We start from the raw sequence: 15984 nt of genomic DNA, 5'->3' as shown, positions 1-15984 counted from the left end.
AATGACATGCTATAACAGTATGTTTGGCATAGCAATGCATGAAATTTTTGAAAATGACAGTTTAATAGGTACGCTGGGAAGAAGTTAAGAAAATGTTTAAATTTATATTTCGTTACCTACTTAACCGATTTGAAATCTGACAACTATACCTTTCATGAGCATGAAACGGTATTATAACTTTGGTCCGATATTTGTAAGTACCATAATAAGAAGAGATAGACTCATGAAAATGTGTACTTATGTATGTGACGAGAACATCGAGCTGAGCCGACTTAAGCTGAGATCACACGATTGCCGCAAATGCACCAATCTGGAACAATTTTAATTGTGCTGTATTGGAGCACAATAAAAAAATTGTCCGGATCAAATTCTGTACAGTCACACGGTTGCCTCTTTTTATACAATTTTGATTGCCGCAAGTTGTCGAAAAGCAATATAGTGAAAATAATTGCCCCACACTTATCACACGATTGTTCTAGCATGCAGCAATGGTGACCAATTTTGAATTGCACGACCCACTCCGTTGCTTATGCCAGGATTTTAACTCTCATTACAGCACGTTTGATATATCAGATCCGCTTTTCAGCATTAAGAAAGCGATACTCTCCTCTCTCAATAAGTGAATTATTGACATAAATACATAAAATCAGCTGATGAATTTAGTTCTGTAGCTGAACAGTTTTAGATCTCGACACTTAACAAACTCCTGCCTATCGTGACTCGGCACAAAAAAAAAATTTAAAATATTGGTTCCGTACGTCATGCGGACTGCGCCCCTCGTGCGGATGGGCGGGAATGGAGGGTAAAAACCGTTGGGATTATTATTATAAGATGTTACGCTGACTTCTAAATTCTGTTTGGTTCTTTATTGTGTAAAAATGGCGTATTCTTTAAAAAAAATAAAGAAAATTGCACCTGGTTTGTATATTGTGGGCTTATTTTATGCACATTTGTTGTTGTTTGAAAGCAAAGAAGCAAAAACTTGAGTCCAATGAAAACTGACGCATTTATTTAGAAGTTTGAGTGTACATTTTTTTAGTTTTCGACGATAACTGCAACGTGCTATGTGGAGTTCAAGTTGCGATAGTTTTCTTTTTAATTTCGGTTTTTTGTTAATTACAAATAAAATTGGTACAAAATAATTATGTATGTTTAAACGAAAGCTGTGAGTTTATATAATTTATGTTTAGAATGAAATTTTATAATTATATGTACAGCTCGCAACAAAAGATACCACCTGAACATTTTAATCAGTCTTGACTTTTTGCTTCTGTTTGTTTAATGTTAATTTTTTCTATAAATCCATAGCTCGTTGTTTAGTAAAAACCACATAAATAAAAATTTCAAACTTTATACAACAATTATAAACATTTCTTAAACTTTTGATCACAATTCAATGGTTTTTAACTTGGATTTCTAGAAAAAAAATTGTTATGCAGTTTACAAAGTAATTTGCATAGAAGAAAGTGCATAATACCGCCAGCTAAAAAAATTATAAAAATCGACAGCATTTTTTAGCAATTTCAAACTTGCACCTTATTGTACTAAATTTTAATGAGCTATAAAACTGAATAACATTTTTTTTCTAGAAATCGAAATTAAAAACCGTGCACTTGTGTTCGAAAGTTTAAGAAATTTTTATAATTTTTGTATAAAGCTTACATTTTATGCGGTTTTTGTTAGACAATGAGCTATACTTTTAAGAAAAATAATGAACACTAAACAAATAGAAGAAAAATAGTCAAAACTGGTCAAAATGTTGAGATTCTACCGTTTCGTCGTGGGCTGTATTGAACTTGTAAGTTTTTTTTTTAATAAATTTATACTGTCATGGCAGTTCGCCAATTGGTGACATAAAATATATTTCGTATTCTTCTCGTATGAGTTTTGCTTGTGGTGGTATATATCGCAGCAAAGATTCCGTCATCGGACTTCAAGAAAAATTACTATTTAAATACAAATTAAATTAAAAGTTATCTTGCTTCCGAAAACAAGGATATTCATTTCGGTGTTTTTGGACACATAAGGAAGCAAAAAAGTAGATTATTAATAAACAGCCTAAATATTGTTGTGTATTGTTCACTTCAATTGCCGCACAAGAACACAATAAATATTGCCTCAATTTTGAAATTTTCATTGCCTCATGATTGCCAATCGAGCTATCACACGATTGCCGCAAGTGGATTGTATTTGATTGGGCATTGGAAGCACAATATCGGCCTATATTGCCGCATGAGTCAATTTATTGTGAAATCACACGATTGGGGCATAAAATGAGGTAATAATTGGTGTATTGCGGCAATCGTGGGATCTCAGCTTTAGGCTTATGGCAACCGAACTTCAGTTGGGGGGGCCACTGGCTGAAATGATTTTACAGATGGCAACTGCAAGCTGGCGACTGAGCTGCTATATTGGCAACTGCATTTTTGTGGCCGCTGCGGTAATAATCAAAGATTGTATACCTACATATAAGGTAAACTTCACAGTCTAGGTCAAATTGTAGCAAGGTCAAATTCAGTGGAATTGTATCTTTTAAAATTTCAGGTTTATTCAATGAATTTTTTATTTGTTTGACCTCGAACCTGGTGTAATGGAGACTACAGACCTCGGAGTCGTATTCAGGGCGTCGAACAACATAGGGATATAGAGGTTTGGTTCAATATACAGAAAGTTGTGTAATTAGTAGACACGCATAAAGAGGCGAGTTCACCGCGAAAATAACGCATAAAACAAACGTCAGTGAAGAAAGTCGCCTCCACTTAGTCGACGGCGAGAACAGACTCGTTAACCTATTTGACGACGAATAAAGACGCGTAAACTTATTTTCGCGGTCAACTGTGTTTGCGTGTGTAGTAGTACATATGTACGTTCCCCAAAGAGTTTTTGGGGAATAATGCTGAAGTGACAGTCCTTGGCTAGGTATAAATAGTGATAGAACTTTTTATAAAAGTATCGATACTAGTACTCATAAGCTAAGCTAAGATTGTTTTTTTTTAGCGCTCGAACTTTGATGGACTTGGGCGAGACATTGACCAAAAATTGTCATCTTTCACACTGATTATTTTTAGAGCATAATTAACCATATTTTTGCCATTACCAATCAAAATCCTAAAAAGCGGATTTTCGGGCCACGCTAATGTACATTAGGGTGGCTCTTAATTTTTCGAGATTGATTATTTCTAGTATCGGCACAAAATTGAGCATTGGCATCGGCATCGGCCTTTTTTCGCCGATTCTTTGCCGATTATTTGGAATTTCTTTTCATATGTGCAGGTGAAGCGACAGACAACAGCCAACATCAAAAAACATTTGCAGACAGCTCTCAAAAATTATTCACGTGTTCACCTAACAAAAATATGTTCGACAATTTTCTTTTATATGGAGGACAATGCCAGCAAAAAAAAAAATTACAAAAATTAACGGGATTTATAGCAGCTTGAAACTTGCACTTCATACTAGAATTAAATGGTCTACAAAACTGCATACCAAAATTCTGATTAAAAAGTTTGAGGTTTTGGTGAAAATAAGCAGAATTTTTTTAGTTTTTCTACAAAGTTTGAAATCTGAATTTATATGGTGTTTATTGTCAGGGTTTGAAAAACTGTCAGCACAGCAGCAACAGCACTACTATTTTTGCTTTTACTTCGCTTTGAAATTTTTGATTTTCATTCAAACTGATTTGCTTTCGCTGTGACTTTGAAAATTTTATTTTGCTTTTTTGTCGGCAGTTTATTGAAAACAATTTAGTAAATTGAATTTTCTGCTTTTGATTTGCTGTGATAGCACTTTTCTTGTGCTGTGATTTGCTTGAATGTCCTGTGCACATGAAGCTTTGCAGCATGGTGTATTATCGCTGACTCGCCAGGAGTGAGTACACACAAAATTTGCAGTTTCAATTCCTTTGCCTTGACCTTTCGCTAGCGATTATCTGGTGTGAAATTGGCGATTACCAATCGCTAGCGAATTGCCTAACAATCGGTAATGCATCGTCGTAGTTAGCTTATGGTCGCCTCTTGTCACCAGTACAACTAAATTGTAGTGCATTTGTGCATGCATACATATTTCTGCCAATTTGATGTTTCACGGTCAAGTGGTACTCGAATTGCTGTTGCTTGGCTGCCGCTGCGCTGTCGTTGTGCTTTCACATATTGTTTTTTAACTGTCTGGTTGCTTTCGAAATTTTACAGCAAAACGACAGCCAAAGCATTTGCTTTTTTCCGAATTGCTGTTGCTTTGCTTTCGATATCATACATGCCGAAGTCAAAGCACAGCAAAAGTAAATCAAATGAAAAAATTACAGCATTTTCAAACCCTGTTTATTGTATACATACCAGCTAGAATTTTATAAAAAAAGTAATAAACATTAAATAAACAAAAGGCAAATACCAAAACCGGTCAAAATATTTTGTACGTTAGACTTTTTCATGCTAAAAAAATAGGTACTTTTCAGTACATTTTTATTCAAAGCAAAATTATGAATGTAAGTTCATAACAGATAATACTTCAATTCGCCAGAGAACTAGTTTTAAACCATATTTTGGTATACGAATAAAATATAGTTCATAAAAAAAAACTATCCATTTTAACATGAGCGTACACTAGGGTGGTCCAAAAATGCTTGTGAAAAAGTAAAGTCGGAATTTTTTGCTCACCCCCTAGGATTGTTCTACACCGAATAAATATACCCTTAGGGGTATACTTTTTTTGGATATAACTATAACAATCCTAGGGGATGAGAGCATTACAATTCCGACTTTACCGTTTTTGGGCAACCCTAGTGTACACATCATTGTACACACAAGCCAATAAATTATTTTATATTTATGACATTATTGAATAGCAATAATGAGATCATTTGAATCGTCAGTTTTTAAATAGTCAAAGAATTCTATACATTCCATTTTAAAATTAATTTTAATTTGAAGCTCACTTTAAAAAAATTGAATTAGAAGCCGATTTCTCTCTTTGCGTCAGGAAATAACTATATACTTAAGATCCTCTCAGTTGCATCGTTTGAGTGTGGTATTGAAAAAAAAACTAAATTACATATTTTTTCAAACTGTGGAAAAGTACCACTATTTAAGGACTTCATCTATATTTCCTCATGGCTTAAATTAATTTTTTCAACTACGCAAAAACTTTGAAATACTAAGAACTCGCTAAAAAGAGTATCTAACTCTATATCTCGTATGCAAAACTCTTTTACAATGTCAGTAAATTGTGAAAAAAGAATTTAAGTTATAGGCAAATTTGTTGTTATTAAACTGAAAGTTATTTTCGAGATATCTAACAACACACGGCAAAAAAAAAACGTCAGCCTTCTTTTTGAATAATTTAAGCTCCATCATATTATCGCAACTGGTACGTAACGACACGGCGATTTGCCCATAAAACGATTGATCTTTTTGTTGTTTTAATTTCTTGGGCATATCAAACATTATCTGAAGCATGGCAACTATAATTAAATTATTTTCCTTTTACTTTTTACAGTACAGTTTAAGGAAGTTCCAACGTTATGCAAAAACCTTAAGAAATCCTAGAGTATTTTGTTTGAATGGAAAATTCAGTACAAATCAGTACAAATTTTGAAAAATCAGGAAATTAGCGTACTGATTGAAGAAATGAATAAAATCAGTACAAGAGTTGAAAAATCAGTACTGTACTGATAAAATCAGTACGTCTGGCAACCGTATGCAGCCGTAATATATAGAATTATTTTATATGAATTTACTTTTCAGATGGTTAAATAAAATTGTGTGGGCGCAGCTTTGTCTACCCTTAATGCGATCTTGCATTTACCTCCGATTAACGAAATTGCTCGGTGCGACCGTTTTTGTAGCAGTAAGACTCAAAGAAACCAGTTCATAAATATTAAGACGAATTATAAAAGTGGCGAATTGGCTAGGAAAGATTCGACCACATCCGTCCAAGAAGGAACACGGTTGGTATATCAAGGGCTTCATTCGAACGATATTCAAGAGATCACACGACTCATTTAGCCAATGTACGGGAAAACTTTTCATCCTGAGGGGCTGCGAGGATTTTTGGCCCTCTTATAACAGAAAACGCTCATCTGTTTTCTTAGGCTTCCTTATAAGGACTTTTATTGGCTTCCGCATCGGACCAATGTTGTAGTTGCAAGATCAAAGGAGATTATACACGCTTGGCAGAGATTTCACAGGTAGAAATAAGACCATCACCAAAGCTCATGACATCGAAAGGGATTATTATTCCATATGGCATCAAAGAGCTACTATTTTTGGCCTTTTTTACTGCGGCGACTTAATGCCGTATTCCTTGCATTGGAGCACAAATTTTAGTCTCCCTTTCTGTTTAGCTAGTTTTTTTTTCTTACCGTTTTTGGTACACTCTAAAAAGTGCATGTAAAACTACTACTGAAAAGTGTTTATTTTTCAACCAGAATCTGTTCAAGTATACGCACAAGATGTTCAAGATTTGGTTTTGAACATGAGTTGTTTAAAATATACACATGAAATGTTTAAAATTACAAAAATTTTGAAAGTAAAAATATATTTTTTACAAATAATAAATACTAAGTGCCAGGGGCGCACGCAGGAAAATATTTTTGGGGGGAAAGGGTTTATACTTCTAAATATATATCATCAGCAAATACTGAAAATTCGCTCTTTAAAATACATTTATGAAAGTTTTATTTACAGTATGAAATAAATAAATATACTTTTTAAAGTATCATCAATTGCATTTTATTTACATAAAATTTACAAAGAACTCAGACTATTTAAAACCGGCTTCAAAAAAGGGGAGGTTATCAATTCTTCGGAGTATTTTTACTTCTTTTATTTATTCCACCGCATAACTTTGCACCGCGTGAACCGATTCCAATAATTATTTTTTTTACCGGAAAGATGGTACCTTAAGGGTCGTCTCGTAATTTGGTTTAGATCCGATCATTAAGTCATGAAAAAATTAACGGTTAAAGATGCACTCAACTTTCAAAAGTAATACAAAATTTTACAAAAGAATTCTAATATAAATAAATTAAATAACTTCGCTAAATTTTTGCCCTTTTTTATTCATTTTCGTCGATTTCTGGTTTCTCATTTTTTAATACTTCGAATAACGAAAATTTAACTGAACTTGTATTTTTATCATGTAGCTCATTTTGGTGGAACGAATTCGAAGTAAGCAAATTAAATCTTCGAATGCTTATTAAGTACATATCAGTGGTAAACTTTTTTAGCCTGTAAAGTGTAAAAACCAACAGTAAGTGAGTATGCATTGCATATTTTTAGGACAATGCTTTCATTCGCAGTTAAACTTTAAAGAGCTCTCAAGAAAAAAGAAAGATTCTTACAAAATGACGCACAAGAAATGGAAAAGAAAATTTTTTCTATCAAAATTTCTTATATCATAATAAATTTACCCCCAAAACCCATTCCTTGTGTGCGCTACGTGACAAATTTGATATGTAAAAGTAAACAGACAGTGTTTAATTTTGCACACACTAGGAGAGGAATTTTATGTGTAAACTGTGAAAATGTGAACAATAAATGTTTAAAACTCAAAAAACAAATTTGAAATTTGTTCTACGCCACACATATGATAAGTAAAAGTAAGCAAGCAGTGTTTAAATTTGCATTCATTAAGAGAGGAAACTGGTTACCTATCTTAATATGCGCAAATTTAAACGAAAATTTTTTAGAGTGTATACTGTTTGATAGTGTAACATGTTTCGTCGTTGTATTTTAGTTTAATCTTCTTCTATCTTCTTCTTCTTCTTCTTCTTCTTCTTCTTCTATCTTCTATATTAATAAAAATGTTGTGTTATGTCACGGTCGTCAAAACTCGAGAACGGCTGAACCGATTAGAATAATTTTTTTTTGTATTGTTCGGTATAATACCAGAACCAATGACATCGCAAAAAATTGGAGGGTTGCCACCTATTTGAAAATTTTTAAACCCAATTATATTGATAAAATAAATAAATTATTACAATATGGGTATCAAATTAAAGAGTTTTAAGAAAGATAACTGCTAGAAATATTTTTGACGAGGGTCACCTATTTGAAAATTTTAACTCAGACAAATTCATAAAATAAATGAATTATTGCCATGTGGGTGTCAAACTTAAGAGTTTTAAGAAGACGTACAGCCGAAAATATGTTTGAGGAGGGTTGCCATCTGTTTGAAAATTTAACTAAATAACATTGATAAAATAAAGAAAATATTACAATATGGGTATCAAATTAAAGAGGTTTAAGAATGGTTACTGTTGGAAATATTTTTGAGAAGGGTTGCCACCAATTTTTAAATTTTAACTCAGTTAAATTGATAAAGTAAATTAAATATTGCTATGTGGGTATCAAACTAAAGAATTTTAAGAAGCTTACAGTCGAAAATATTTTAAAGGAGGGTTGCCACCTGTTAAAAATTAAGCGCAATTTTATTGATAAACTAAATGATATATGACAATATAGATATTAAATTCAAGAGGTTTAAGAAAGATAGCTGCTGGAAATATTTTTGAGTAAAATTGCCACATCTTTGAAAATTTAAACTCAGTTATTTTGATAAAATAAATGAAATACGGTAATTTGGGTATCAAACTTTAGATTTTTAAGAAGGCTTACAGCCGAAAATATGCCTGAGGAGGGTTGCCACCTGTTTGAAAATTTAACTCAATATAATTGAAATAGGTATCAAATTAAAGAGGTTGAGGAAAGAAAACTTTAGGAAATATTTTGTGCAGGATTGCCACCTATTTGAAAATTTTAACTCAGTTATATTGATTAAACAAATGAAATATTGCAATGTGGGTAGCGAACTAAAGAGTTTTTAGAAGTCCTACAGTAGAAAGTTTCTTTGAAGAGGGTTGCCACCTGTTTGAAAATTTATCTCAATTAAATTGGTAAAATAAATGAAATGTTACAATATCGGTATCAAACTAAAGGCATTTAAAAATCTTGATTTAGAAATCTATATTTATCTATATAAAAATGTTGTGTTCCTATGTCACGGTCATCGAAACTCGAGAACCGCTGAATTGATTTGAATAATTTTTTTTTGTATTGTTCGGTATCATAGCAGGATCATTTATATTACAAAAATAAATAAATGAAGTATTTCAATATTAAGGTTTACGGCCGAAAATATATTTGAGGAGGGTTGCCACCTGTTTGAAAATTTAACTAAATATGCATAGTCGATAAAATAAATGACTTATTAAAATATAGGTATTAAATTAAGGAAGTTTAAGATAGATGACTGTTGGAAATATTTTTGAGGAGAGTTGCCACCTTTCTGAAAATTTTAACTCGAAAGCTTAGTATGTTGCACCAATGTATTTTCAATATAAAGCGATAAAATAAATAAACCAACGAAAAATTAGTCCCTTGTCAAATATGTTTGATTTATTATTATTTTTTTATGGATATGTACAAATGTAGAGCGGGTACGGACGATGTGTGGTGGCTGACGGCCGTTCCTGGTTGAATACGGGAAAATAAGTACCCGCGCTCTTTTCAATAGAATTGAGTTCAACCTCAAAGCAGTAAAACTGTTTTGAGGGTAAGTTAAGGCACTCCGTACATTAAACGCCTAGTCATAGTAGTGTAATCGTTCCGGCGTACTAAAGTATGAAGCTTTTATACCGAACACATGTATTTCAATGAAGCTCTGTATGTTACGATTCATAATCATGTTTTCGCCTAATCATAAAGGCTGCGTTTCTTTATACATTCCGGATAATCCCATTTCACAGCCGGAATAAACAGAATGCTTTTGAAATATACGTCAACATATCATCAGGAACGTTCTAAAGAATAAGTAAACAAAAAAGTTTATTCCAAACGTTCAGAATGAATAAAGAAATTCAGCCAAACACTTCATGAATCGAAGCGCCCAACATTGTAAGGCGCTTGCCGTTTTGATATCGGCATTTGTTTACTTTTTTGTGCTCGAAATAAAAATTGTTTGTCATTTCAGTAGATAATAATTGAAAATTAATGATTTTGTGCTAAAACTCGTGCCAATTGTATTAAGCCATAAACGTGTATGCAATATTTTATTACAAAAATGTTCGCGGAAGTGTATTAGTGAGAAAGACCGGCCAGAAAATGTGTAATGTGCGCGCAAGTAGGGCTTACGCAGGGCGCCCAAGTGTGCAGAAGTCGAGTCGTCATGCATTCGTTTTGACATGCCAAAACGATTACTCTACTATGATTAGGCGCGTAATGTGCGGAGTGCCTAAAAAATGGTTAATTTGGCGGGAAAAATTTATGACAGTTTCTAATAAAGACATGTGTACATGTATGCGTACATATGTACATATATTATTAAGCATTAGGGTGGACCGTTTTGGATTGATTAAATAAATGAAATATTGCAATGTAGATATCAAACTAAAGATTTTTAAGAAGACTTACAATCGAAAATATGTTTGAGGAACAATATGGGAAAAATCTTGATTTGGAAATATTTTTTATAGGATTATCACCTATCTAAAAGTAAAGACTGAAAATATTGAAATTGAATTGAAATAATAATGAAATATTACATAACTGGTTCCAGACGAAAATTATTTGGGAAAGCTTTACTAGGGAATTTTTTTAAATCTTTCCACTTATAGAAAATCCGAACATTGTAAATAAATATAGAATTTACAACATCTTATCACACGAAGTGATCATATTATCAACGAAGAGCTGGGACACAAATTACTTAATGTAAAAAATTCATAAGCAAGTAATTTTGAAGCAAACACACACACCGACTCCAATTCTTCCAATGATCGGATCTAAACCAAATTAGTACGGGATCACCTGGAAATCGGGTGACGTGGTCCAAAGTTATGCGGTAACATGCATAAAAAAAAATCCGACGAATTGATAACCTTCTCCTTTTTTTTGAAGTCGGCTAAAAACTACTGAAACAAATAACAAAATGATAAAAGAGTACCGAAAACAAAAAACTATTGCATGAAAGCTGTTTAAAAAATACTTAATGAAAACATAAAATTGTTGACACCGTTCCCTAGCATTATAAATCAGTCAACTTTTAATCGTAAGCAATTTTGTTTGGGTTCGCCAAGGCCTACTACGTATATTGCGAGTAAAGAAATTTTGAATAACATGAGATAATATTATTATGATTATCATTACTATTGTGAACTCCTATTCCCTATCAAGGATTCCCAAATTAAAGCGAAAGCAGAAGAGCATTTACGATCGCACGATGCAAATGTTAAGATAATAAGAGCTGCAGAACTGAACCATGTGGGAACATTTTTTTACAAGGGCGTGTAGTTTCTGGCGTGTGCCGATGACATCGACATCAACGGTAACAAAAATAGCGAAGTCTCTTCTGACTTTTCCAAGCTGGACAAGGAAGCAAAGCGAATGCGCCTGGTGGTAAACGAGGACAAGACGAAGTATCTCTAGTCACCGCGTTCGCGCCTTGGAACCCACGCCACTGTTGACAGTTATAATTTCGGGAAAGTGGAGAATTTCATTTACTAGGGAACCAGCACTATCACCGATAAAAATATCAGCATGGAAAACCCACGCAGAATTACTCTTGCCAACAGGTGCTGCTTTGGACTGAGTAGGCAATTGGGGAGTAAAGTCCTCTCTCGACGTACAAAAACCGCACTCTATAAGTCACTCATCATGCCCGAGCTGTTATATGCCGCAGAAGCTTAGACAATGACAACATTTTATGAGGCGGCTCTTGGAGTATTCGAGAGAAAGATCTTACGGAAGATATACAGGCTTCTACGCATGGGCGACGGGGGTTACCGTAGACGATGGAACGATGAGTTGTATGAGCTTTACAACTAAATGTACATAGTGCAGCGAATGAACATGGAGCGGCTCCTCTGGCTTAGACATGTCGTTCAATAGGAACCGAAGTTTCAGGTGTAAAAGAATTCAACTCGCAAGCCGATGGTGGTAGCAGACGAATAGGAATCACCCATTGCAATGCAGACCAAGTTGGCACAGAGAGAAATTACTGGCGTTCTTTGTGGAGCTCGGCCAAAATGGCTTAGGCGGTTACAAAGCCAAAGTAGAAGAAGAATATGCAAATGATAAATGACGGAGTTGGGGGACCATTTTTTTGGATGCGCCAGGAGGAACTAGGAAAATATTCCTTATCAGATAGATTCTGGCAACGGTTCGATCAAAAAATTACATTACCTTAGCTATCGCTTCGTCTGGAATTGCTGCGACATTATTACCAGGTGGAAACATTGCCAATTCAGCTCTTTAGCTGCCATTGAACATATAAATCATCGAAATTCCCACGTGCAATGTTTCCAGATCATCCGGTATAGAAAAAGTTTACCAAAAAATTAAATTCATTGTTTGGGATGAGTGCACCTTGGCACATAAAAAATCGTTTGAGGCTTTTGATACATTGTTGCGGGATTTGCGTGGAAACGTTCAACCATTCGGGAATGCACTGATATTGCTCGCAGGAGATTTTACGAAAACATTGTCTGTAGTTTCTCGATTAACACAGGAGATAAATGCTTGCCTGAAATAATCAACATTGCGACAAGACGAACATACATACACTGCAGCTGAAGTATTCGCGCGACAATAACTGGACATTGGGAACGCAAAGCTGCCAGTCAATGAGAGATGAAGACGAATTTTATGGCCTGATAATTTTTGTAAATTAGAAACATCGAAAGGAGAACTGCTCGAAAGAATGTTTCTTTTTTAAGAAAATTAATTTTAGGAATCACGATTGGCTCAGTGAACGGGCTATTCTTGCTGCGAAGAATAAGGAGGTCTATCAACTAAATAATAGTGGTATTGACAACAGTCGTTGCTTGAGCTGATCAGCTCTTTTACCAGACTGCCAGACCACTTGCTCACTTTGGTGAATACCACTAATGTTATTCAATCCAGCATTCAACGTGAGGAAATAGCATATACGTCAATAAACACCGTTGTGGAAAAAGACCATCCAACGAAATTTTTGAACTCGATTGATCTTCCAGGGAGATCCCACATACCGAAATTGAAAATAGGTGTGCCAATTATCATTTTGCGGAATATTAATCAGCGAAAACTCTGCAACGGAATGCGACTCGCAGTTAAGAAATTGACGAAGAACGTAATGTAAGCAAAGATTTTAACGTGGCCTTTCAAAGGTGAAGAATTCCCATGAATCCATTTAATGATGATGCTTCAATTTAAAAGATTGCAATTGCCAATTCGATTGACATTCGGAATTACAATCAATAATGCTCCAGGTCAAACTTTGGAAAAGTATGGTTTAGATTAAGGTGTGGATTGCTTCTGAGATGTTGCGTCTTCCATTGTCGGCAAACCAGATATCCTTGATATCTATGCAGAGAATGGAAAAATAACAAATATTGTGTGCACACGAGTACTTATTACATAACCAAACACATATGAAACGTATGCTTTGTTTCGTTAATAATTTATCGTCCATATAACAGAAATATGCCACAGCAAAGCGTGGCAGGGTACAGCTAGTATGTTGATAAATATGCTTCATGTTTATTGCTTGGTTATTTTTTGTTGCCTCGGGTTTGCTCACCGGCCAACTGCTTCGGCCGTTGAATTATATATATATTTTCTAGAGATCCCACAAAAAAGCTAACTACAAGTAGGTAATTTTTTATCAATTGATATTTTGTAGAAACAAATCCATGTATGTCTCATGTATGTATTTAAGCATGCACCTACATATGTATGCGTGTGAATTCAGCGATTTTTTAGATTTTAAGACTAAGGTCCTAGGGGTACATCTTCCTCTTATCCCACTGAGACTAAATTCCGCGCAGCCCTTTTTTAATTTTAGAAAAATATCTTATAACAGCCAACCTAATGTAAATACACATATAAATCAATGTTTATGCGTTAAACGTTGAACCATTTGTTATTCTTATTTTTTCACAGGGGTGTGGCCCAGATGTTACATGTCGGTGATATTCTGCACCAGATTTATGCTCATCCATTAGGGCTGCTTATTAAGCAAACTTCAAATAGATCTTCAATGGGTGGCGCTTCAACACCAAATTCATTGCTTAACTCCGACGAAGTGGTATTATTTTCCACGCGCTACAGGCGAACTTTCCAATCAGCTTTAGCATTACTCTTCACCTTCCTGCCCAATGAGAAGTGGTTATCCTTGAATATCCGGGAGTCTCACAGTATGGCGTTTTGTTTTACCGATTGTGCCTGCCAGCAAGCAGAAGTTTTGCTCAAACGACGAAAAGTTGAACAGAAGTTGAACTTAACCTTTCAACCGGACATTAGTAAAGTCATCCAATGGGTGGGTGGTACTTTGCTGCAGCAAACCCCAAACGGAGTAAATAATGTCCACGACGTTCTTGATGTGCTAAACACGGTTTTGTGCCACGATGCGCCGTTACCTTGTCGGCATTCTATTTTAAACAATACGCAGCTATTTTCAACTACACAACTAAATGCAATCGATTTAAATGATGTCATTAATATCGACCAAGATGAACAAGTTGGAAACTTAGTAGAAACTCATTACGTACCTGAAAAAGCATTGAATGATGAAGCCGATGGTCAAAACGTGATGGGGTGTGTCGAACAGTCACACGTAACCGCTCTGATGGCATACGAAAATTGGCAGTCAACGCAAAATGCTGAACATGTTTATTACAAACGAATCGGACTCCTTCGGGCTTATGGCATGATGCGTCACGTAGTCAGCTATATGCTGCGGATGATATCCGGTGACCGAACCCAATTTGTACTATACTCGGGCCATGATTGGACTCTGCAATATCTAACTGCTGCATTGGGTATAAGAACTGGTAATACATTTATATCTTATGCAACTCGATTGGCCTTTGAACTTTATAAAAGCGAAACACATACGGATTATTACTTCAGGGCAGTCTACAATGGTCGGGATGTGACACAACAAATCGATTTTTGTGAAGGTGGCAAAAGTCTAAGAATTACACGAGATAGTCGAGGTAACAAAGCAGACCTTTGCCCAATCGAGAACATCATTCGATTTCTGCACGAAGACTACTTTTCGTCGCTGAATGCAACGAATTTCAAGGATGCTTGCAGCCCATCATCACCACATAAGGACACTGATTTCTAATAAGCAAAACTCACAGGAATCTAGCTCATACATATCTTTGTCAAAATATTACTAAATTTAGTGTATGTATTTTGAAGCCATTCTAACAAAAATGTAATCCAAACATATCATTATATAATAAGTAGATATATTCTAATGTTATGCTAAAATCCGTCGCACGGAGTTCAGTGGAACCCAGATGATCTTTGCTGTTATATGTATATTTTATATAGAAACCATGATAAAAACATAGCAAGGTATAACCGTTCTCTCAATTTGTCGGCCATGATTTTTTTTTGAAGTTTGCCAACATTTTAAAATCATATAAAAGTGAAAATAAAAAATTGAAATTGTTCGAAATTGTTGTTGCTTGAGATTGAAAATGAAAATGTGTGTGTGAGTTTGTGAGTAAATTTAAAAATTAAATTGTTTGGAAACGTCAAGAATCTTAAAAGTGACTCTCAGCGGTTCTACCTTACTATATTTTTATCATGATAGAAACTATTTAAAATCGATTTTGTTACTACTGTTACTACTAGGTTTTATTTCAATAATTACAGACCGTTTGGAAGGCCATTGTGGCGTCGTGGTCTAAAGTCGGATAGATTATACAGACATATTTTGGTTTGGGGTTCACTGGACCTCGTGTGACCATAGTGTTGCAAAATCGAATATTCAGCACATAAGTTTCAAATGCGTTAAATTGTTAGGTACTTACATTGTGCGTCGATTACGGTAGACGCGATGAATGTAATAAATTTATCTTAAATAGTACTTATTTTGTATTAAAATAGGTTAAATAATTAATTTAGCATAAAAAAGTCGATTGTCCTTTACTTTATTTATCCTATGATTTTACGGGCTTTACGAAATTAGCTAGCTTCGATCTTCAAAATAAAT

At 34.5% G+C, this 15984-nt stretch overlaps 1 protein-coding gene across 2 annotated transcripts in view; it reads left to right on the top strand.

Moving 5' to 3' along the window:
• LOC118740374 (2-phosphoxylose phosphatase 1) overlaps window positions 1–15388 on the top strand; it is a 35347-nt gene extending 19959 nt beyond the window's left edge. For both annotated transcript variants that reach the window (XM_036471875.1, XM_036471873.1), the window contains exon 4: window positions 13917–15388. In XM_036471875.1, the coding sequence (XP_036327768.1) occupies window positions 13917–15105 (1189 nt within the window). In that variant the 3' untranslated portion in view covers window positions 15106–15388. The remainder of the gene's footprint in view (window positions 1–13916) is intronic.
• Window positions 15389–15984: the final 596 nt, after the last annotated feature.

Source organism: Rhagoletis pomonella, unplaced genomic scaffold, assembly GCF_013731165.1.
Source record: "Rhagoletis pomonella isolate Grant_MI unplaced genomic scaffold, Rhpom_1.0 Rhpom_scaffold_00006, whole genome shotgun sequence".
In the NCBI taxonomy this organism is placed as follows: Eukaryota; Metazoa; Arthropoda; class Insecta; order Diptera; family Tephritidae; genus Rhagoletis; species Rhagoletis pomonella.
The sequence above is the reverse complement of the archived record's forward strand: the minus strand, read 5'-3'. Positions and strand labels throughout refer to the sequence as shown.